The sequence below is a fragment of the Oncorhynchus keta genome, chromosome 14 (genome assembly GCF_023373465.1).
Source record: "Oncorhynchus keta strain PuntledgeMale-10-30-2019 chromosome 14, Oket_V2, whole genome shotgun sequence".
Lineage (NCBI taxonomy): Eukaryota > Metazoa > Chordata > Actinopteri > Salmoniformes > Salmonidae > Oncorhynchus > Oncorhynchus keta.
The window spans coordinates 14,521,791-14,545,988 of NC_068434.1; the positions used below are offsets into that span (position 1 = coordinate 14,521,791).

The window sequence follows — 24,198 nt, forward strand, 5'->3', positions numbered from 1 at the left end:
AAGAGAAATGGCAGAAATAGGCGAGGTTTATGACTGTGGCAACTTGTGATGACCAGACAACTCCTATATTTGTTTTTTCTCCACAAAGTTGCCAGGATGTCATGTGTCCTAATTACATCAGTACGCTCGTAAGAACCTAATCATTAATCAAATAAGCCACACGTAGCAAATAAGCCATACAAAAACTCCAGGCTTGGTGAGCAAAAAAAATAAAATATGTCACCTGCTGGAGAAGATAGGGATCACTGGGCCCAAAATCTCTCACTTCACCTCCTCCTCTCTGGTTCTCACTTCGACAATAACTTCAAGGACACACACACACACACACACACACACACACACACACACACACACACACACACACACACACACACACACACACACACACACACACACACACACACACACACACACACACACACACACACACACACAGAGAGAAATGGCCCCTATTAGCTCGTGCCGACTAGAGAATTGGGAGTCCTACAACATCATACCCGTGTCACGGTCCTTAACACCCAGGACAGGAGTCCTACAACATCATACCTGTGTCACGGTCCTTAACCCCCAGGACAGGAGCCATGATATTGCGCTGGCCTGGGTGGCCAGAGACAGAGTCACAATGACAGATATGTGAAAGACAGAGGAAACATGTCCTGACCTTTACAGCTGAAGCCGAGCAGAGAGTGAGAGAGCAAGAGAGAGAGACAGGATGTTACTGCATTCTGCTCCTCTGCAGTGACTATATTGATTGTGGAAAGCAGAGGAATCACATGTACACAGACTGTAGGCCTATCATTACACTAACGCAAAAAGAGATCTCTACTGAAACTAGCATGGTGACCTTTTTACATTTAATGATAAGAGTATGTCTGTCTCTGTGACTAGTAATGACAGGGAATGGAGATGTAGAGATTCCTAGAATTAAAATATATAAAAGAGAGACTGGCTGTAGCAGCCTCTGTGTTCAGCCTGGCTGTAGCAGCCTCTGTGTTCAGACTGGCTGTAGCAGCCTTTGTGTTCAGACTGGCTGTAGCAGCCTCTGTGTTCAGACTGGCTGTAGCAGCCTCTGTGTTCAGCCTGGCTGTAGCAGCCTCTGTGTTCAGCCTGGCTGTAGCAGCCTCTGTGTTCAGCCTGGCTGTAGCAGCCTCTGTGTTCAGACTGGCTGTAGCAGCCTCTGTGTTCAGACTGGCTGTAGCAGCCTCTGTGTTCAGCCTGGCTGTAGCAGCCTCTGTGTTCAGCCTGGCTGTAGCAGCCTCTGTGTTCAGCCTGGCTGTAGCAGCCTCTGTGTTCAGACTGGCTGTAGCAGCCTCTGTGTTCAGCCTGGCTGTAGCAGCCTCTGTGTTCAGCCTGGCTGTAGCAGCCTCTGTGTTCAGCCTGGCTGTAGCAGCCTCTGTGTTCAGACTGGCTGTAGCAGCCTCTGTGTTCAGACTGGCTGTAGCAGCCTCTGTGTTCAGACTGGCTGTAGCAGCCTCTGTGTTCAGCCTGGCTGTAGCAGCCTCTGTGTTCAGACTGGCTGTAGCAGCCTCTGTGTCACAACCCAAGTGACTTTTTCCATATTAGACTACAACGCATCCGTAGAGGCAACAAACATGCACACACACACACAACAGGAAGGAGTCCTCGACAGTCCTCATAAGAGCGGTCACACACCCTCAAGCTCAAACATTTCTGTCTGCTGCAGCAGTGCTTCAGTGATGCTGGCATGAGCCTGGAGCCCAGCACATAGAACAACACAAGTTGACATTGAGATTGTATATGATAAGACAGGTCCAAATACAGGTGATCTTGTCCGTTATCAAAGTCAGTGTGGTACAAGAGAAATGGACAGAGATTCAGCCCACTGCTATAATACTCTGACGGAAGCACAAGGCATCTACAGCAGCTCTCCACAGTCTGGAAATGTATTGATGACTGAAACGTCATTAAAAAGCACAGTAGCTGCAATGTCCCACTTCTCAGAAGTTGAAAGACAATGTCTCCTAATGTCCCACAGAATATCCCAAACCACACCCCATCTACCCTGTGACCCAACCAGATGAGAGCTATGCCACAGCCAAAGAATGTGTGTGTCTTTGACTAATGTCCATTTGTAGAGAATAATCTAGCATGCCTTCAATGTCACCACAGAGAACTGTTTGTTCACGGTCATGATGGCATACAGTATGTCATGCACTCTCCTTGTCCCCACAGGGTTTCGCCATAAAAATGGCACGACTTTTAACAATGTACTTTCCCTGCTGTACAATGAGCTACTACAAGTGGACTTGTCATATGTATTTATGTCATGACAGACTGTTGTGATGATTTTATGGCAGAAGAACGCACAATTCCTATGTAGCCTACATCAAATAGTCTCTAAATTAAAGCATGTCAACATTTCCACTAGAAACACCTATGAAAAAATAAATGACCTATTTACTTACCCGCTGATTCTTTGAGTTATTCATGCCGGCCATGATTGAAAGATGTACACTCTTCAAGTCTCCAAACCGGCGAAACGCTTACGCAACAGGCTACACGCAACGTTCCAAACCTCCCCCACACCCAGAAAACAGATTCCTCAAGACATAAATCAATCAATTGACAGAATATCCAAGTATCTTCAGAAAGGTTGTATGTAGCCCACTGCAGTGTGTTGTGTGATCACTATAGTCCGTTCACCAAAACCGGATATCCCTGGCTCGCGCAGGACCAGTGGTGAATGTGGCATTCATCTGCCCAAGCTCATCTCTGCGCTGTCATCAGTAAACTAGCCCCTCCGACTCGCTCTCCAGCACCGGGCGGGTGGCTGAGGAGGCGGGTGTGCACACCCGAGAAAGCAGGCAGGAGCGTGGGCAAGGTTTTAGTATAAGGTTGCGCGTCTGTCAAATCCGTTGCTGACTGTGGCTATAGCTGCCCACTATGGAAAATGATATCCAAAATAAATAGAATGCATGTGCGTCCGATTCCACAGTGGTTTTGAAATAGTGACAGATCCCGTATGACTCAAATCGCCTGTGTTAAAGCAAAGGTACGTTGTTTTCTTACAGCGCATGAGTCCACAGCTAGGCGACTGTGCCACAACAGTACTGTAACCCAAATCCCTGCTAAATCTCTTCCTCCTCCGCCTCTTTTCTCTGTCCTCGCCGAATTTCCATTGCTCAAGCAAATAACGTTTCAAGATTACATCATCGCCAGTTTACCGTGTGGAGACTGTGTGACAGTTGGTGCTTGTGAGGGTCTGAAACGGGCATTGCCTGGACTGTTTAAATAAAGGATAATCTGAGGTGTTTGGAAAATATGAAGATGACTATCATCTATCCAAATTTAAATCCGGGACTGTGACAACATTTCGCCTCAATACTGTGCGCAATAAGCAAATATAAAATACCAAATGTTAGCAAATGTTTTACATGCAGGGCTGGCTCTAGCCTTTTGGGGGCCCTAACCAAGATTTGGTTGGGGAGCCCTCCACCTTGCATACACATTTTACATCTCTTGATGGTGGAGAGAAATTTACGTTTTAAAGTAAATTTCTTGCAATTATATAAAATATACACTATGTTCAAAAGTTTGGGGTCACTACCCGCAAAACACCTGTCTCAACGTCAACAGTGAAGGGGCGACTCTGGGTTGCTGGCCTTCTAGGCAGAGTTCCTCTGTCCAGTGTCTGTTCTTTTGCCCATCTGAATCTTTTATTTTCATTGGTCAGTCTGAGCTATGGCTTTTATCTTTGCAACTCTGCCTAGAAGGCCAACATCCCGAAGTCGCCTCTTCACTGTTGACGTTGAAACTGGTGTTTTGCGGGTACTATTTAATAAAGCTGCTAGTTGAAGACTTGTGAGGCATCTGTTTCTCAAACTAAACACTAATGTACTTGTCCTCTTGCTCAGTTGTGCACTGGGGCCTCCCACTCCGATGTGAAGGGAGTAGTACACAGCGTTTTACGAGATCTTCAGTTTCTTGGCAATTTCCCGCATGGAATAGCCTTCATTTCTCAGAACAAGAATAGACTGCAGAGTTTCAGAAGAAAGTTCTTTGTTTCTGGCCAGTTTGAGCCTGGAATCGAACCCGCAAATGCTGACGCTCCAGATACTAAACTAGTCTAAAGAAGGCCAGTTTTATTGCTTATTTAATCAGGACAACAGTTTTCAGCTGTGCTAACATAATTGCAAAATGATTTTCTATGATCAATTAGCCTTTTAAAATGATAAACTTGGATTAGCTAACACAACGTGCCATTGGAACACAGGATTGATGGTTGCTGATAATGGGCCTCTGAACGCCTATGTAGATATTACATAAAAATCAGCCGTTTCCAGCTACAATAGTCATTTACAGCATTAACAATGTCCACACTGTATTTCTGATCAATTTTATGTTATTTTAATGGACAGAAAATGTGATTTTCTTTCAAAAACAAGGACATTTTTAAGCGACCCCAAACTTTTGAATGGTAGTGTATATATGACCATTTCATAAATGGTAAAATTGCGTGTGATATGATTTTGGAACCCGTTCCCTCCGTCGCCCCAAGATGAATGGTTTTGACCACGATCCACTGCTTTGATTGGTGCAGCTAGAAATCATAAGTGTATATCTTATAATGAAAAGAAAGAAAATTCCACAAAGTTGTTTATTATCTATTTTGTGCTCACGCCCCATGTGCTCAGGGTGTTGTTACATATCATTAGCGGCGTGCATCATGAGCAAAGTTATTGTAGCCTATCATTTCCCTTCCCCTAGCCGTGAGAACCATGGCATGAGCACTGGCTGACTTGGCATTGCTGTCACGCAACTAAATGGCCTGCCAGCAGCCTACCAAAGGTTGCACCGTGTCCATTACAATGTATAAAAGAGCATCTCTAGTCCAGACAGTTAAGTTATCCATATTCCCGGAGCTTCATCTTATTCTTTGTAAGGCATATTCGCGGTCGCAATTTATGGAACATTCCAAAACTTGAGATAACAATAAATGCCCAAGTCAAAAGTTACTGGTTTCCCCTATTAATCCATGGCAAAGTTTTTCCTAAATGCGTATTACAAATCCAGCTCCAGAACCACCCCTAGCCTAGCCACCTGGCTAATCTTTTGAATATGGTATAACAACAACAGATAACGTTACCTAGCTATGTAGATAAGGCTAGCATGCTAGAAAGCTACACTGAAAGGTGTCAGTACCCTACTTGTTATTTCTCCACCTCGTTCCAACCCCCCAATTGGTGAATATGCATCAGCAGCCTGCGTCATTCTTCACAGGTGGAACCTAAACAAGAATTTCCGCTATAGGACAGGAATTACTTCAAAATAGGGGCAGCATTGCCCTCTGGTGAGGGCCTTTCAAGCTAAATTCTACACATTTTGGCAATACTTATGCCATGTTAATATGATATCTATGTGAAAATAACTACCTAAATCAAAAAAGGTGGGGCCCCCTGGAGGTCAAGGCCCCTGGGCACGTGCCCTGCATGCCCGGTCGGTATTCAGCCATGATTACTACAAGTTTGATCGCTGGCTGAACTAACTACCAATCTAAAAATTGACATGACTAATTATCAGCTAATTGAGTGAATGACAAGAGAAAAACTGCTGATGCACAACCAAATTTTCGAAATTGCACCTGGTGTATTTTACACAAGAGTGTGCAAAGCTGTCATCAAGGTAAAGGGTGGCTACGTTAAAGAATCTAAAATATATTTAGATTTGTTTCACACTTTTTTGGTTATTAAATTAATCCATATATGTTATTTCATAGTTTTGATGTCTTCACTATTATTCTACAATGTAGAAAATAATAACAAATAATGAAAAAAAACCTCTTGAATGAGTAGGTGTCCAAACTTTTGACTGATATATTACAATATTTGTCAAATAAATCAGTATATTTATCCCGAGCCTATTGTATAAGTAAAACATTAGCCGTTCCCTGTTCCCTCGCCGTGGCTAAATTGCAAAGCCTTGTGGGTGCGCTGGGAAGTTGGTGTGCACTGATGCGTATCGTGCTGTCAGCCGGTGATGGATGAAAGCGTTTCGCAGCCTGGGTGATGGGAAGGAGAGTGGAGGAAACGGATGGCCTACAGAATTAACTGTGAGAACAAACGGGCTTCAAATACACCGACTGCATGCTCTGCCAAATACAAGTTCTTAGCGTTCAACGAGCAATGTTTCTGAAAGCATAAATCAGATTGTTAATACTTTATAGGCACTATAGGTATAATGTGTGATAACTTATGAGCATACATTAAATGGCTTATACAGTAAATGTCTATATTATGAGATGCATGGCATGCTAATGACATGTCTTGGAATTCATTTTTAGTGGTTAGAGCGTTGGGCCAGTAACCGAAAGGTTGCTGGATCAAATCCCCGAGCTGACAAGGTAAAAATCGATTTTTCTGTCTCTGAGCAAGGCAGTTAACACACTGTTCCCTGGGCGCCTAAGACGTGGATGTCAATGCAGCTCCCCGCACCTCTCTGATTCAGAGGGGTTGAGTTAAATGCGTTAGACACATTTCAGTTGAAGGCATTCAGTTGTACAACTGACTAGTTATCCCCCTTTGCCATTGTAGCCTCCCTACAGCGCCTTCAGAAAGTATTCACAACCATTTACCTTTTCCACATTTTGTTGTGTTACAGTCTGAGTATAAAATGGATTCCATTGAGATTTTGTGTAACTGATTTACACACAATACCTCATATTGTCAAAGTGGATTTTGTTTTTGTAGATTTTCTTTTTTTAATTAATAAAAAAAACTTTTAAAGCTGAAATGCCTTGATCCGATAATTATTCAACCCCTTTGTTATGGCAAGCCTAAATAAGTTCAAGTGTAACAAATTGCATAATAAGTTGCATGGATTCATTCCGTGTTCAATAATGGTGAACATGTACCACACACACACAATTAACTGTAAGGTCTCTCAATTGAGTAGTGAATTTCAAACACCTTTCAATCACAAAGACTAGGAATGTTTTTCAATGCCTTGCAAAGAAGGGCACTGATTGGTAAATGTGTACAAATAAATATCCCTTTGAACATAGTGAAGTCATTAATTAGGCTTTGGATGGTGTATCAATACACCCAGTCTCTACAAAGATACAACCATCCTTAACTTTTTGTCTGGAATACAACACCTTATGTTTGGGGCAAAAACAACACATCACTGAGTAGCACTTTATATTTTAAGCATGGTGGTGGCTGTATCATGTTATGGGTATGATTGCCATTGGCAAGTACCAGGGAATTGCTTCCCAAGACGACATTGAATGTTCCCGAGTGGCCTAGTTACAGTTTTGACATAGAATCATCTTGAAAATCTACGGCAAGACTTGAACATGGCTGTCTAGCGATGATCAACAATCAACTTGAAAGACCTTGAATTTTTTTAAAGAATAATGGGAAAATATTATTACAATCCAGGTGTGCAAATAGCCTAGTAATTTTTATATTTTTTATATTTTCATAATTAATAGGCTGACACATTACCTTTAGCTACAGAATATCTCACCACCATGCGTTTCCATCTCCACGCCTCTCTCCTTCATTCTCTCTGTGCAGAGAGAGGGACTGTCAGTTTAATTAAAAATGTTTCATTGTGAAAACATGTTACTGTCGATGTTCCCGAAGAGATTTCACTTGTTTTCCTAAATTAAGCACTGGGTTGGGAGAAACAGGGTTGGAGAGCCCATGGCATAAAGCGTTTGGGTAGAATATTACCGGTTATTACCGACATGAGTGAAAAACGAACCCTTGGGAAAGTGGCCTCCATTCGCTATTCGGGTGCATACAGATGACATGTCTTTTCCCACCACCGCTGTTCTTGTCCAATAACGGGCCATTCAAAATGAATTTCACACATTAGTAAAGACAAGATTCAATTGAGAATAGTCTGATGGCTGAAAATATGCTCACTTGATGAGAAAACAGTGTGTGCAGCCTGAGGCAAGGAACAGAGTGCAAGCTTTTTCTGCTTCTTTCTCAAATCATCAACAGCCTATAGTCACACCATTTAGCCCATATACTCTATGTTTTGAATTCTAAGACATTCTAAGGGTTGTATTATTCACAACTAAAGTTGCCAAAATTTAACATATAGGACCTGTTTCAAATGATCACTTTCACACTCAACATAGCCACTTCATATGTGCACTCTTGCTGCAGAATGGGAAACATATCCTTACTATTTTATGCAGCTAAGTTTAATTATATTCTTCTTACAAAAAAATCAAATAATAGCATGCGATTTATAAGCATATCTTGACCCCTATATGAACAAGTCTACAGACTATGGCACGGCGCATATCCAGATTACAGTAGGCCAACTCGTATTCTGTTCTCCTGAAATACATTATCTTTATATCATGTTTCTTTAGATCTGACTAAAATAAATCATGGATGTATTGTGATGGTGTATATTCAATTGATTTATTATACTTTAAATGTTTCAAAGGCTCGCATCAGCGGCTTGTATGTGTGGAGGCCTGGAGAAGCTATACGTGTTCATGTTAATTAATGGCCAATTACCGTGAGACCGACAGTCTTTTGCATGACAATAACCTGCTGATAAAATTTCACGACCGCCACAGCCCTAGATGTGAAAGAAGTGGAATGGAAAACAGATGAAGATCTGGTAAGATATAAGAAATGAGGTTTGGAGGGAGGAGGAGTGGGCCTGTTTGGCATGACTACACTCAAATACAGTACAGTCACGCACTACCCATCTCTACATCTATAACAGAGATCTTCACCTCCGGCTAAAGACTGTGGAGGAGGCAGTCTCGCAACGGTTTGTCATGGTAACCGCTTCACTGTGAGTACTGTTATGACTACCACACTGTTAAGAGCCAGGGGCAGTATGGTCAAGCAGCCATCATTTGCTGTAGGACCATCATCTGATCAACATCATCTGATCAACATCATCTGATCAACATCATCTGATCAACATCATCTGATCCACATCATCTGCTGTAGGACCATCATCTGATCAACATCATCTGATCAACATCATCTGCTGTAGGACCATCATCTGATCAACATCATCTAGGACCATCAACATCATCTGCTGTAGGACCATCATCTGATCCACATCATCTGCTGTAGGACCATCATCTGATCAACATCATCTGCTGTAGGACCATCATCTGACCATCATGCTGTAGGACCATCAACATCATCTGCTGTAGGACCATCATCTGATCAACATCATCTGATCAACATCATCTGATCAATCATTATCTGATCAACATCATCTGCTGTAGGACCATCATCTGATCTGCTGTAGGACCATCATCTGATCAACAACATCTAGGCTCATCTGACCATCATCTGATCAACATCATCTGCTGACCATAATCTGACCATCATCTGATCAACATCATCTGCTAGGACCATCATCGACCATCATCTGATCAACATCATCTGCTGTAGGACCATCATCTGATCAACATCATCTGCTGTAGGACCATCATCTGATCAACATCATCTGATCAACATCATCTGCTGTAGGACCATCATCTGATCAACATCATCTGCTGTAGGACCATCATCTGATCAACATCATCTGCTGTAGGACCATCATCTGATCCACATCATCTGATCAACATCATCTGCTCTAGGACCATCATCTGATCAACATCATCTGATCAACATCATCTGCTGTAGGACCATCATCTGATCAACATCATCTGATCAACATCATCTGCTCTAGGACCATCATCTGATCAACATCATCTGATCAACATCATCTGCTGTAGGACCATCATCTGATCAACACCATCTGCTGTAGGACCATCATCTGATCAACATCATCTGCTGTAGGACCATCATCTGATCAACATCATCTGCTGTAGGACCATCATCTGATCAACATCATCTGATCAACATCATCTGATCAACATCATCTGATCCACATCATCTGATCCACATCATCTGATCAACATCATCTGCTGTACGACCATCATCTGATCAACATCATCTGCTGTAGGACCATCATCTGATCCACATCATCTGATCAACATCATCTGATCCACATCATCTGATCAACATCATCTGATCCACATCATCTGATCTGTAGGACATCATCTGTAGGACCATCATCCACATCATCTGATCAACATCATCTGATCAACATCATCTGATCAACATCATCTGCTGTAGGACCATCATCTGATCAACATCATCTGATCCACATCATCTGATCAACATCATCTGCTGTAGGACCATCATCTGATCAACATCATCATCTGATCAACATCATCTGCTGTACGACCATCATCTGATCAACATCATCTGATCAACATCATCTGATCAACATCATCTGATCAACATCATCTGATCAACATCATCTGCTGTAGGACCATCATCTGATCAACATCATCTGCTGTAGGACCATCATCTGATCAACATCATCTGCTGTAGGACCATCATCTGATCCACATCATCTGATCAACATCATCTGATCAACATCATCTGCTGTAGGACATCATCTGATCAACATCATCTGATCAACATCATCTGCTGTAGGACCATCATCTGATCAACACCATCATCTAGGACCATCATCTGATCCACATCATAGGACCATCATCTGATCAACATCATCTGATCCACATCATCTGATCAACATCATCTGATCCACATCATCTGATCAACATCATCTGCTGTAGGACCATCATCTGACCATCATCTGTCCACATCATCTGCTGTCGACCATCATCTGATCAACATCATCTGCTGTACGACCATCATCTGATCAACATCATCTGCTGTAGGACCATCATCTGATCAACATCATCATCTGATCCACATCATCTGCTGTAGGACCATCATCTGATCAACATCATCTGATCAACATCATCTGATCAACATCATCTGCTCCACGACCATCATCTGATCAACATCATCTGATCAACATCATCTGATCAACATCATCTGATCAACATCATCTGATCCACATCATCTGATCAACATCATCTGCTGTAGGACCATCATCTGATCAACATCATCTGATCAACATCATCTGATCAACATCATCTGATCAACATCATCTGATCCACATCATCTGATCAACATCATCTGCATCAGGACCATCATCTGATCAACATTGCTGATCAACATCATCTGATCAACATCATCTGATCAACATCATCTGATCCACATCATCTGATCCACATCATCTGATCAACATCATCTGATCAACATCATGATCCACATCTGATCAACATCATCTGATCAACATCATCTGATCCCATCATCATCTGATCCACATCATCTGCTGTCAGGACCATCATCTGATCAACATCATCTCTGATCAACATCATCATCATCTGATCAACATCATCTGATCACATCATCATCATCTGATCCACATCATCTGATCATCACATCATCTGATCAACATCATCTGATCAACATCATCTGATCCACATCATCCACATCTGTACGATCCATCATCTGATCAACATCAACATCATCTGATCAACATCATCTGATCCACATCATCTGATCAACATCATCTGCTGTACGACCATCATCTGATCAACATCATCTGCTGTACGACCATCATCTGATCCACATCATCTGATCAACATCATCTGATCCACATCATCTGATCAACATCATCTGATCAACATCATCTGATCCACAACATCAGATCAACATCATCTGATCAACAACATCTGCTGTAGGACCATCATCTGATCAACACCATCTGCTGTAGGACCATCATCTGATCAACATCATCTGCTGATCCACATCATCTGCTGTAGGACCATCATCTGATCAACATCATCTGATCACATCATCTGATCATCTGATCATCATCTGATCCACATCATCTGCTGTAGGACCATCATCTGATCAACATCATCTGCTGACCATCATCGATCAACATCATCTGATCCACATCATCTGATCAACATCATCTGATCAACATCATCATCTGATCAACATCATCTGATCCACATCATCTGATCCACATCATCTGCTGTACGACCATCATCTGATCCACATCATCTGATCAACATCATCTGATCCACATCATCTGATCAACATCATCTGATCCACATCATCTGATCCACATCATCTGATCAACATCATCTGATCCACATCATCTGATCCACATCATCTGCTGTACGACCATCATCTGATCAACATCATCTGCTGTACGACCATCATCTGATCAACATCATCTGCTGTACGACCATCATCTGATCCACATCATCTGATCAACATCATCTGCTGTACGACATCATCTGATCAACATCATCTGCTGTAGGACCATCATCTGATCAACATCATCTGCTGTAGGACCATCATCTGATCAACATCATCTGATCAACATCATCTGCTGTACGACCATCATCTGATCGACATCATCTGATCAACATCATCTGATCCACATCATCTGCTGTACGACCATCATCTGATCAACAACATCTGCTGTCAGGACCATCATCTGATCAACAACATCTGCTGTAGGACCATCATCTGATCAACATCATCTGATCAACATCATCTGCTGTACGACCATCATCTGATCATCTGATCAACATCATCTGATCAACGATCAACATCATCTGCTGATCAACATCATCTGCTGTAGGACCATCATCTGATCAACAATCATCTGATCAACGTAATCTGATCAACAACATCTGCTGTAGGACCATCATCTGATCAACATCATCTGATCCACATCATCTCAACATCTGATCAACATCACGACCATCATCTGATCAACATCATCTGATCAACATCATCTGATCAACATCATCTGATCAACATCTGCTGTAGGACCATCATCTGATCAACATCATCTGATCCACATCATGATCAACATCATCTGCTGTACGACCATCATCTGATCAACAACATCTGCTGTAGGATCCATCATCTGATCAACATCATCTGATCATCATCGTCATCTGCTGTAGGACATCATCATCCACATCATCTGTAGGACCATCATCTGATCAACATCATCTAGGATCAGGACATCATCTGATCAACATCATCTGATCATCATCTGATCCATCTGATCAACATCATCTCTAGGACCATCATCTGATCAACATCATCTGATCAACATCATCTGATCAACATCATCTGATCAACATCATCTGATCAACATCATCTGATCAACACCATCTGCTCAACATCATCTGATCAACACCATCTGCTCTAGGACCATCATCTGATCAACAACACTGACTGATGCTGTTGCATTTTAGATTAGAGACGGTTAACATCGAGAGACACAATACCTGTTTATAATAGGTCGTAATCAATAAAACGTCACAATAAGATGCAGAGCATTTGAAATGTGTAGTTCAGACGATGCTCGTCAAGAGGTGATTATATTTACACCAAATTAGTTATAACATTTATTTAACAATCAAATGAAAACGGCACGTAGTTGTCAATGGTTTTAGCGGAGCTGGGGGTCTCCTTGCCCAGCATCAGCCAAATTGAACGTTGTTGTTACGTTGTATCGATAATGACCTATAGGATTAGACAGGAGGCAGTGGCAGGGCACTGGGCCACAGACTACACTGCCACGTACACTACATTACAACAACAAGCAGACACCATACATGGTCACACGCACACACAAACACCAGCAACAACAAGGCGCCCACACACAAGAGAAATTGATGTAGAAAACAAATAACTGCACACAGACGGCGTGAATGATAAAACGAAGAGGCTAACCCAAGGATCCGGAATGAGTTTTAAAAAACCCAACTGTAATCCTCAAATGACTATGATAATGTCAATCCTGAATACATGCTCAGATGTTTGATGTCCCAAATTGCACCCTATTCCCTTTGTGGTGCACTCCTTTTGATCAGGGCCCTATGGAGCCCTAGTGCACTATAAAGGGAACAGGATGCCACCTGGGACAAAAACTAATGCCTTGCATTCCACTGGATGCATTTCATTGATGTGTCTGACCTCTCCAGCTGCGTCCCACTGACACGACCGCTTCCTTTCTATTTACTGTCTCACTGAAATAAACACTTTTCCCAACAAACAACCATCTCTTTTCCGATGTGAGCCGTCAGTCCCTGGAGATCTCTTCTGTCCTCTTCTGTCCTTCCTTCCTCGTCATACACATCACAGTCTGTCCGTCCATCCATACACCATTCGGTCTCAAATGCTGTGCTACTTTCTCTCCTATTTTTGATAGATTTTGTTTTTGATAGATATTCATTGTTTTTGTATTAGGGCTTGAGACATGATGACGTGGCCTATTTCCTTCCTAGAGGCAGGGGAGCGTTTCGGTCAGGAAATGGCCTGAGTGTACTAACTGTCGGGTAAATTGGACCATCAATCAGAACAGCACATGACAGGCTGTGTTGGGTTTCTTTAACAAAATTGGAGGTTTTGGTTTTCAACTGTTCACCTGGACTGCAAGAATGTTGTCATGGATCCCTCCGGTACTGCTGCTCATTCTGTTCACCAGTTCCGGAGGTCGACTTCACCGGCCTTCTAGTCTGCGCTGAACTGTGTCATTACACACACCTGGTTCCAATTCCTCACAGATTGTGTTTGTATAAATGTGCCCTTAGTTCCCCCATTGGGCTGTGGATTATTGTTCCCATGTCCGTTGCTGGTGTGAGTACCTATGTGTTGTCTCAGCCCGTGCTGCGTGTTTTGTGTATTACAGGTCTTGTTCCGTGTCGTTCTACGAGGTTTACCCTCGCTCTTTGTTTGGGAACATCCCCGTGTTTTGTATACGTGTTTGTTTAGGGTGTATTAAAAACCCAGGTGATGTATTCCTGCATCTGTCTCCAAATCCTTTACACCAGCGTGACACATGTCTTGACATTATTCAACTATTGTAATACATGAAGACTACTGTATAGTTCAGGGGTGTCAAACTCATTCCATGGAGGGCCCAGTGTCTGCTGATTTTTCTTTTTCCTTTCAATTAAGACCTAGACAACCAGGTGAGGGGGGTTCCTCACCTCCGTGGAATGATTTTGTCACGTGGTTTAAATGGATTCTCTAGATTCTCACAGCAACAGGCATTACAAGACAGCCGTGGTCAGTGGGGTCAAGGGGCTTAAGTTCCACCTAAGTGTCCCTGACACAAACATTATCTACGAACATGACCAGTGTTCTGACACACTGACCAATGACACCTTGTCTGAGGGGGGCGTGGCTGAGCAGGGGTTAACAATGGGTCTCTGGGACAGACAAGTGGCCAGCCGGTGAGGAGTGAGCTGTCTGCTTCCAAGGGCCAATGAAAAGGCCTACACCACTACAGTAAACTAGCTTAGCCTTTACATCTCCCAGTCAAGATTAGACACCCCCCTGCTGGAGGAAGAGTGTGGCATTCTACTTCTTCACTGGGAAAGGCTATTGTGCAGAGAGAGAGAAAGAAAGAGAGAGGAGAGAGAGACAGAGAGGGCAAGAGCAAGGGGAGAGAGAGAGAGCAAATATGTGCAGGAGAAAAGAGCTCCACAACATAACAGGCAGACAGCCTTATGGGAAGCCATCCCAGAGTCAAAGTCAGCCAACTTAAAAAAGGGCACTGTTTCAACACCCCAGACCCCCACTCCGTCTGTGACCCTGTACTAGTGACACCTAATCGAGAGCTTGTGGGTAGGGGGGTTGCATAACATCACCCTGTCTGAGGGTTTGTTCCGCTGATGACATCTTCCGGAGGCAGAGGGGAGAACAGGCTGTCCGGGCAGCCCATTCCAGCCCAGTCAAACCCAGTCAAGCCCAGCCAGCCCACCTCAGTCCAGACCAGAGAGACTGACCCAGTCCCAGCTCCCACAGTCCTCTCTGGGGATTTACACCTAAAGTAAAGGTATCCACACAGCCATCTACAGTTGAATTCTGAAGTTTACGTACACTTAGGTTGGAGTCATTAAAACTTGTTTTTCAACCACTCCACAAATTTCTTGTTAACCTACTATAGTTTTGGAAAGTCGGTTAGGACATCTACTTTGTGCACAACACAAGTCATTTTTCCAACAATTGTTTACAGACAAATTATTTCACTGTATCACAATTCCAGTGGGTCAGAAGTTTACATACACGAAGTTGACTGTGCCATTAAGCAGATTGGAAAAATCCAGAAATGATGTCATAGCTGTCGAAGTTTCTGATAGGCTGACATAATTTGAGTCAATTGGAGGTGTATCTGTGGATGTATTTTAAGGCCTACCTTCAAACTCAGTGCCTCTTTGCTTGATATCATGGGAAAGAAGAAAGAAGAAGAAATCAGCCAAGACCTCAAAAAAAATCATAGACCTCCACAAGTCTGGTTCATCCTTGGGAGCAATTTCCAAACGCCTGAAGGTACCATGTTCATCTGTACAAACAATAGTACGCAAATATAAACACCATGGGACCACGCAGCCGCCATACCGCTCAGGAAGGAGACGCGGTCTGTCTCCTAGAGATGAACGTACTTTGGTGCGAAAAGTGCAAATCAATCCCATAACAATAGCAAAGGACCTAGTGAAGATGCTCGAGGAAACATGTACAAAAGTATCTATATCCACAGTAAAACGAGTCCTATGTCGACATAACCTGAAAGGCCACTCAGCAAGGAAGAAAACACTGCTTCAAACTCGCCATAAAAAAGCCAGACTATGGTTTGCAACTGCACATGGGGACAAAGATCATACTTTTTGGGGAAATGTCTTCTGATCTGATGAAAGAAAATTAGAACTGGTTTGGCCATAATGACCATCGCTATGTTTGGAGGAATAAGGGGGAGGCTTGCAAGCTGAAGAACACCATCCCAACCGTGAAGCACGGGGGTGGCAGCATCATGTTGTGGGGGTGCTTTTCTGCAGGGGGGACTGGTGCACTTCACAAAATAGATGGCTGCATGAGGAAGGAAAATTATGTGGATATATTGAAGCAACATCTCAAGACATTAGTCAGGAAATTAAAGCGGCAGGGTAGCCTAGTGGTTTTGGGGCGGCAGGGTAGCCTAGTGGTTAGAGCATTGGACTAGTAACCGAAAGGTTGCAAGTTCAAACCCCCGAGATGACAAGGTACAAAATCTGTCGGTCTGCCCCTGAACAGGCAGTTAACCCACTGTTCCTAGGCTCTCATTGAAAATAAGAATTTGTTCTTAACTGACTTGCCTAGTAAAATAAAGGTAAAAAAAATATATATATAAAAAAGCTTGGTTGCAAATGGGTCTTCCAAATGGACAAAGACCCCAAGCATACTTTCAAAGTTGTGGTAAAATGGCTTAAGTACAACAAAGTCAAGGTATTGGAGTGGCCATTGTAACGGATGTGAAACGGCTAGCTTAGTTAGCGGTGCGCGCTAAATAGCGTTTCAATCGGTGACGTCACTTGCTCTGAGACCTTGAAGTAGTAGTTCCCCTTGCTCTGCAAGGGCCGTGGCTTTTGTGGAGCGATGGGTAACGATGCTTCGAGGGTGACTGTTGTTGATGTGTGCAGAGGGCCCCTGGTTCGCGCCCGGGTATGGGCGAGGGGACGGTCTAAAGTTATACTGTTACACCATCACAAAGCGATGACCTCAATCCTATAGAAAATGTTGTGGGCAGAACTGATAAAGCGTGTGCGAGCAAGGAGGCCTACAAACCTGACTCAGTTACACCAGCTCTGTTAGGAGGAATGGGCCAAAATTCGCCCAACTTATTGTGTGAAGCTTGTGGAAGGCTCACCGAAACGTTTGACCCAAGTTAAACAATTTAAAGGCAATGCTACCAAATACTAATTAAGTGTATGTCATCTTCTGACACACTGGGAATGTGATGAAAGAAATAAAAGCTGAAATAAATCCCTCTCTCTACTATTATTCTGGCATTTCACATTCTTAAAATAAAGTGGTGATCCTAACTGACCTAAGAGAGGGAATTTTTACTAAGATGAATTGTCAGGAATTGTGAAAAACTGAGTTTAAATGTATTTGGCTAAGGTGTATGTAAACTTCCGACTTCAACTGTATCTACCCATAAACAGGCATCAGTTAGACCCTCCAGTATAACCTTACTACCAGGTATCCTAAGATTGCAATAGCTTAGTTTGAGAGGCACAAAGAGCAGCGTACTATATTTGCTTTGACCTAGGGAAATTGTGTTGAAACATGCATACACTGAGTATACAAAACATTCACCAGGTGAATCTAGGTGAAAGACAAATTGAGACATTTATTTATTTATTTATTTATTTCACGTTTATTTAACCAGGTATGCAAGTTGAGAACAAGTTCTCATTTACAATTGCGACCTGGCAGACATGGATTGTGTTAGTATGCCATTCATAAATGTGAATATATAGACAAAATATTTAAGTGCCTTTGAACAGGGTGTGGTAGTAGGTGCCAGGCGCAGCGATTTGTGTCAAGAACTGCAACGCTGCTGGGTTTTTCATGCTCAACAGTTTCCTGTGTGTATCAAGAATGGCCCACCAACCAAAGGACATCCAGACAACTTGACACAACTGTGGGTAGCATTTGAGTCAACATGGGCCAGCATCCCTGTGGAACGGATCTGACACCATGTAGAGTCCATACCCTGATGAATTGAGGCTGTTCTCGGGGGAAAAGGGGGGGGGGTGCAATTCAATATTAGGAAGGTGTTCCTAATGTTTGGTATACTCTGTGTATAAATCACATTTTTTGCCGCAAATGTGAAGATGTATAAGCCCAACAGAGGATATCTAGCTGAGAGCCAAACTGAAATCTAAAATTAGAAGCATCTGGAGTTCCCTGAATCTGCACGCCAATTAATTAAAGTTCAGTATCTTCTTGCTTAGCCTAGCTGTTTTTGCCCACAGGACTGCCGCCAACCCGAGACACTGTTGTGCATGAAAAGTGCAGGATTGCGTCAGTTTCTGAGATACTGGATCCGGTGCGCCCAGCACCAACGATCATACCACACTCAAAGTTGCTTAGGTCACTTGTTTTGCCCAACGTTCACTCAAACAGTAACTGAATGCCTCGATGCCGGTCTGCCTGCTTTACAGTGCCTTGCAAAAATATTCATCCCCCTTGGCCTTTTTCCTATTTTGTTGCATTACAACCTGTAATTTAAATATATTTTTATTTGGATTTCATGTAGTGGCCATACACAAAATAGTCCAAATTGGTGAAGTGAAATGAAAAAATAAAACACGGAAAAGTTGGCATGTGGGAGACTCCCCAACATATGGTAGAAAGTACTCTGGTCAGATGAGACTAAAATTGAGCATTTTGGCCATCAAGAAAAATGCTATGTCTGGCGCAAACCCAACACCTCCCTTCACCCCGAGAATAACATCCCCACAGTGAAGCATGGTGGTGGCAGCTGTAGGGATCTTTTTCCATCGGCAGTGACTTGGAAACTGTTCAGAATTGAAGGAATGATGGATGGTGCTAAATACAGGGAAACCTGTTTCAGTCTTCCAGAGATTTGAGACTGGGACTGAGGTTCACCTTCCAGCAGGACAATGACCCTAGGCATACTGCTAAAGCAACACTCGAGTGGTTTAAGGGGAAACATTTAAATGTCTTGGCCTAGTCAAATCCCAGACCTCAACCCAATTGAGAATCTGTAGTATGACTTAAAGATTGCTGTACACCAGCAAAACCCATCCAACTTGAAGGAGCTGGAGCAGTTTTGCCTTGAAAAATGGGCAAAAATCCCAATGGCTAGATGTGCCAAGCTTATAGAGACATACCCCAAGAGACTTGCAGCTGTAATTGCTGCAAAAGGTGGTTCTACAAAGTATTGACTTTGGGGGGGGTGAATACTTATGCACGCTCATGTTTTCAGTTTTTGTTATTTATTATTTGTTTCACAATAAAAAAATATTTTGCATCTTCAAAGTGGTAGGCATGTTGTGTAAATCAAATGATACAACCCCCCACTAAAATCCATTTGAATTCCAGGTTGTTAGGCAACAAAATAGGAAAAATGCCATATACAGTGAGGGAAAAAAGTATTTGATCCCCTGCTGATTTTGTACGTTTGCCCACTGACAAAGAAAGGATCAGTCTATAATTTTAATGGTAGGTTTATTTGAACAGTGAGAGACAGAAAAACACATGTCAAAAATGTTGGAACTTGATTTGCATTTTAATGAGGCCCCTCTGCAAAACATGACTTAGTACTTGGTGGCAAAACCCTTGTTGGCAATCACAGAGGTCAGACGTTTCTTGTAGTTGGCCACCAGGTTCACACATCTCAGGAGGGATTTTGTCCCACTCCTCTTTGCAGATCTTCTCAAAGTCATTAAGGTTTCGAGGCTAATGTTTGGCAACTCGAACCTTCAGCTCCCTCCACAGATTTTCTATGGGATTAAGGTCTGGAGACTGGCGAAGCCACTCCAGGACCTTAATGTGCTTCTTCTTGAGCCACTCCTTTGTTGCCTTGGCAATGTGTTTTGGGTCATTGTCATGCTGGAATACCCATCCACGACCCATTTTCAATGCCCTGGCTGAGGGAAGGAGGTTCTCACCCAAGATTTGATGGTACATGGCCCCGTCTATCGTCCCTTTGATGCGGTGAAGTTGTCCTGTTCCCTTAGCAGAAAAACACCCCCAAAGCATAATGTTTCCACCTCCATGTTTGACGGTGGGGATGGTGTTCTTGGTGTCATAGGCAGCATTCCTCCTCCTACAAACACGGTGAGTTGAGTTGATGTCAAAGAGCTCCATTTTGGTCTCATCTGACCACAACACTTTCACCCAGTTGTCCTCAATCATTCAGATGTTCATTGGCAAACTTCAGACGGGCATGTATATGTGCTTTCTTGAGCAGGGGGACCTTGCGGGCGCTGCTGGATTTCAGTCCTTCACGGCGTAGTGTGTTACCAATTGTTTTCTTGGTGACTGTGGTCCCAGCTGCCTTGAGAACATTGACAAGATCCTCCCGTGAAGTTCTGGGCTGATTCCTCACCGATCATTGCAACTCCAAGAGGTGATATCTTGCATGGAGCCCCAGGCCGAGGGAGATTGACGGTTCTTTTGTGTTTCTTCCATTTGCGAATAATCGCACCAACTGTTGTCACCTTCTCACCAAGCTGCTTGGCGATGGTCTTGTAGCCCATTCCAGCCTTGTGTAGGTCTACAATCTTGTCCCTGACATCCTTGGAGAGCACTTAGGTCTTGGTGGAGAGTTTGGAATCTGATTGATTGCTTCTGTGGACAGGTGTCTTTTATACAGGTAACAAACTGAGATTAGAAGCACTCCCTTTAAGAGTGTGCTCCTAATCTCAGCTCGTTACCTGTATAAAAGACACCTGGGAGCCAGAAATCTTTCTGATTGAGAGAGGGTCAAATATTTATTTCCCTCATTAATTTTTTGTCGTTGTTATTCTGTATCTCACTGTTCAAATAAACCTACCATTAAAATTATAGAAGGATAATTTCTTTGTCAGTGGGCAAAAACATACAAAATCAGCAGGGGATCAAATACTTTTCCCCCTCACTGTATATAGCCACATGACTCACTGTCTGTAAGAGCGATCCATTTCCATGAACCTAATAAACGATCTTGCAGAAGCAAAATAATGAAAGCCATAGAATTGGGCCACTTGAGCTCAAAGCGACTGGTAGAGTTTAGAGTCATTTAAGAACATTGACAGTGTTTCTCTCCTGCCCAGACTCAGAACTACAGCGGCCTTCAACTCTTGCTAGGAGAGACCATGTGTAGTCCTGCAGAGGCATCCTGCACATACACACACACTCCTGTGGTGAGGCGTGATTCAATTTCACAGCCTGACACATGCTTGCAATACACACACACCTCGGCAATCTGTCCCAGCAACATAATTCTCTGAGTCACAAGAATGTCTGCGCTAGCCACTTCAGGGGAATATCCAGCAGTGACTTGTTTGTTTTGATGGTGATAAGTGTTTGTTTATTTGGTCCCGGGGGAGGGAGGGAAGGAAGGAAGAGCGAGAGAAGCACTTATAAATGAGACTCCACCTTCCCGTCCTAACACTGGCTTCTTAAAGACAGAGTGCCTACCATAACTATATACACATATACAATAACTGAAATGGACAGGCTAATACACACACACACACACACACACACACACAATCCCCACAGATGCAGATAAATGTACATGGATTCTGTAAAAATACACTAATACTCACATAGAACAGAATCACAACACTCCTTGACAATTGTCTTGTAAACAATAGACACACACACACTTATATTCATGTACAAATACTGTAATCTCAAAAGTATACAAAAATAATAACCACAGATGTACATTACATCAACATGGACAAATTAAAACAAAAGTTTATAAGGACAAACAAATACTATCAAGAAACGCTTTTTCACAGACAATTTAGATGAAAAGACAGCCGACATCTGTAAAAACAGCACACACAGCCAGCTGCAACTCCAGAGTATCTTCAGAAGTTTTTAATTTCTCCTCTTGGGCAAGGTTGTTAACAATTTACACAGTGGTTTTTTGACTACTTTCTACTCCGAGACAACATGAATCAAGCTGAGATTTGTTCTGGCTCTGTATTGCTGTCCATCTTATCATGCCAGAGTGCTACGTCTGAGTGAGCTGTGTTAGCTGAGTAGAGAAGGAGAGAAGGAAGAGAGAGAGAGAGAGGACAAGGTAGAGAGTAAACAGAGTGGTAAAACAGAGTGGTAAAACAGAGTGGTAAAACAGAATGGTAAAACAGAATGGTAAAACAGAGTGGTAAAACAGAATGGTAAAACAGAGTGGTAAAACAGAGTGGTAAAACAGAGTGGTAAAACAGAATGGTAAAACAGAGTGGTAAAACAGAGTGGTAAAACAGAATGGTAAAACAGAATGGTAAAACAGAATGGTAAAACAGAGTGGTAAAACAGAATGGTAAAACAGAATGGTAAAACAGAATGGTAAAACAGAATGGTAAAACAGAATGGTAAAACAGAGTGGTAAAACAGAGTGGTAAAACAGAGTGCTAAAACAGAATGGTAAAACAGAATGGTAAAACAGAATGGTAAAACAGAGTGGTAAAACAGAGTGGTAAAACAGAATGGTAAAACAGAGTGGTAAAACAGAGTGGTAAAACAGAGTGGTAAAACAGAATGGTAAAACAGAGTGCTAAAACAGAATGGTAAAACAGAGTGGTAAAACAGAGTGGTAAAACAGAGTGGTAAAACAGAATGGTAAAACAGAGTGGTAAAACAGAATGGTAAAACAGAGTGGTAAAACAGAGTGGTAAAACAGAGTGGTAAAACAGAATGGTAAAACAGAATGGTAAAACAGAGTGGTAAAACAGAGTGGTAAAACAGAGTGGTAAAACAGAGTGGTAAAACAGAGTGGTAAAACAGAATGGTAAAACAGAGTGGTAAAACAGAGTGGTAAAACAGAGTGGTAAAACAGAGTGGTAAAACAGAATGGTAAAACAGAGTGGTAAAACAGAGTGGTAAAACAGAATGGTAAAACAGAATGGTAAAACAGAGTGGTAAAACAGTGGTAAAACAGAATGGTAAAACAGAGTGGTAAAACAGAGTGGTAAACAGAGTGGTAAAACAGAATGGTAAAACAGAATGGTAAAACAGAGTGGTTTTACAGAGTGGTTTTACAGAGTGGTAAAACGGAGTGGTAAAACAGAGTGTGAATGAGAACAGAGGGAGTTAAACATGATGTTAGAGAGAGTGCATGGGAGGACAGTGTAGGATGTTAGAGTGAAAGGACAGAGTGGGCAGCAGGGAGAAAGCAGAGAAAGTGAGGGCTGGGGGGAGGGGGCTGTTGCTAGGCTGTTGCTTGGCTGGCTGTCTGTCTCCTCCTGCACCCTCCTGGCTCCTGACTGGTGTCTTTCAAATGGAAGCTTGCTCAAGTCAAGGCATTTCACTGGTTCCTGAGACTAGAGCAGGCCTGCTCCTAGTCCTAACCACACCAGGACCCAAGCTGGGGCCAGCGGGGGCGTGGGTGACCATACACAATGTCCCCTTTCTCTACCGCCTATCCCCATGCCCACTCCCTCTCCACAACTGCAGGGCACAACTGCGGTGCGACAGCCATGCAGGGCACAGTTGCAAAGACAGACAGAGTCCCATTATGATAGAACCCAGAGAGATCAAAATACACGCATGTAGTGGCCCTCACCATAACAACAGGATTCTGTATAGACTTAAGGCTTACTTACTGCATCCACACAACCCTACAACCGCACTCTAACACACACAACCACACTAACATACAAACACAACCGCACTAACACACACACACAACCACACAAACGCAACCGCACTAACACACACACACACACAA

At 42.8% G+C, this 24,198-nt stretch overlaps 1 protein-coding gene across 12 annotated transcripts in view; it reads right to left on the minus strand.

Annotated features, from left to right (window-relative positions):
• rtkna (rhotekin a) overlaps positions 1-24,198 on the minus strand; it is a 112,441-nt gene that overhangs the window by 30,443 nt on the left and 57,800 nt on the right. Inside the window, exon 1 of one of the 12 annotated variants that reach the window (XM_052461163.1) lies at positions 2,427-3,220. The exons of the other annotated variants lie outside the window; for them this stretch is intronic. Coding sequence (XP_052317123.1) covers positions 2,427-2,459 — 33 coding nt within the window. The 5' untranslated portion in view covers positions 2,460-3,220. Of the gene's footprint in view, positions 1-2,426; positions 3,221-24,198 lie in introns of those variants that run through there. 12 annotated transcript variants of the gene reach the window in all.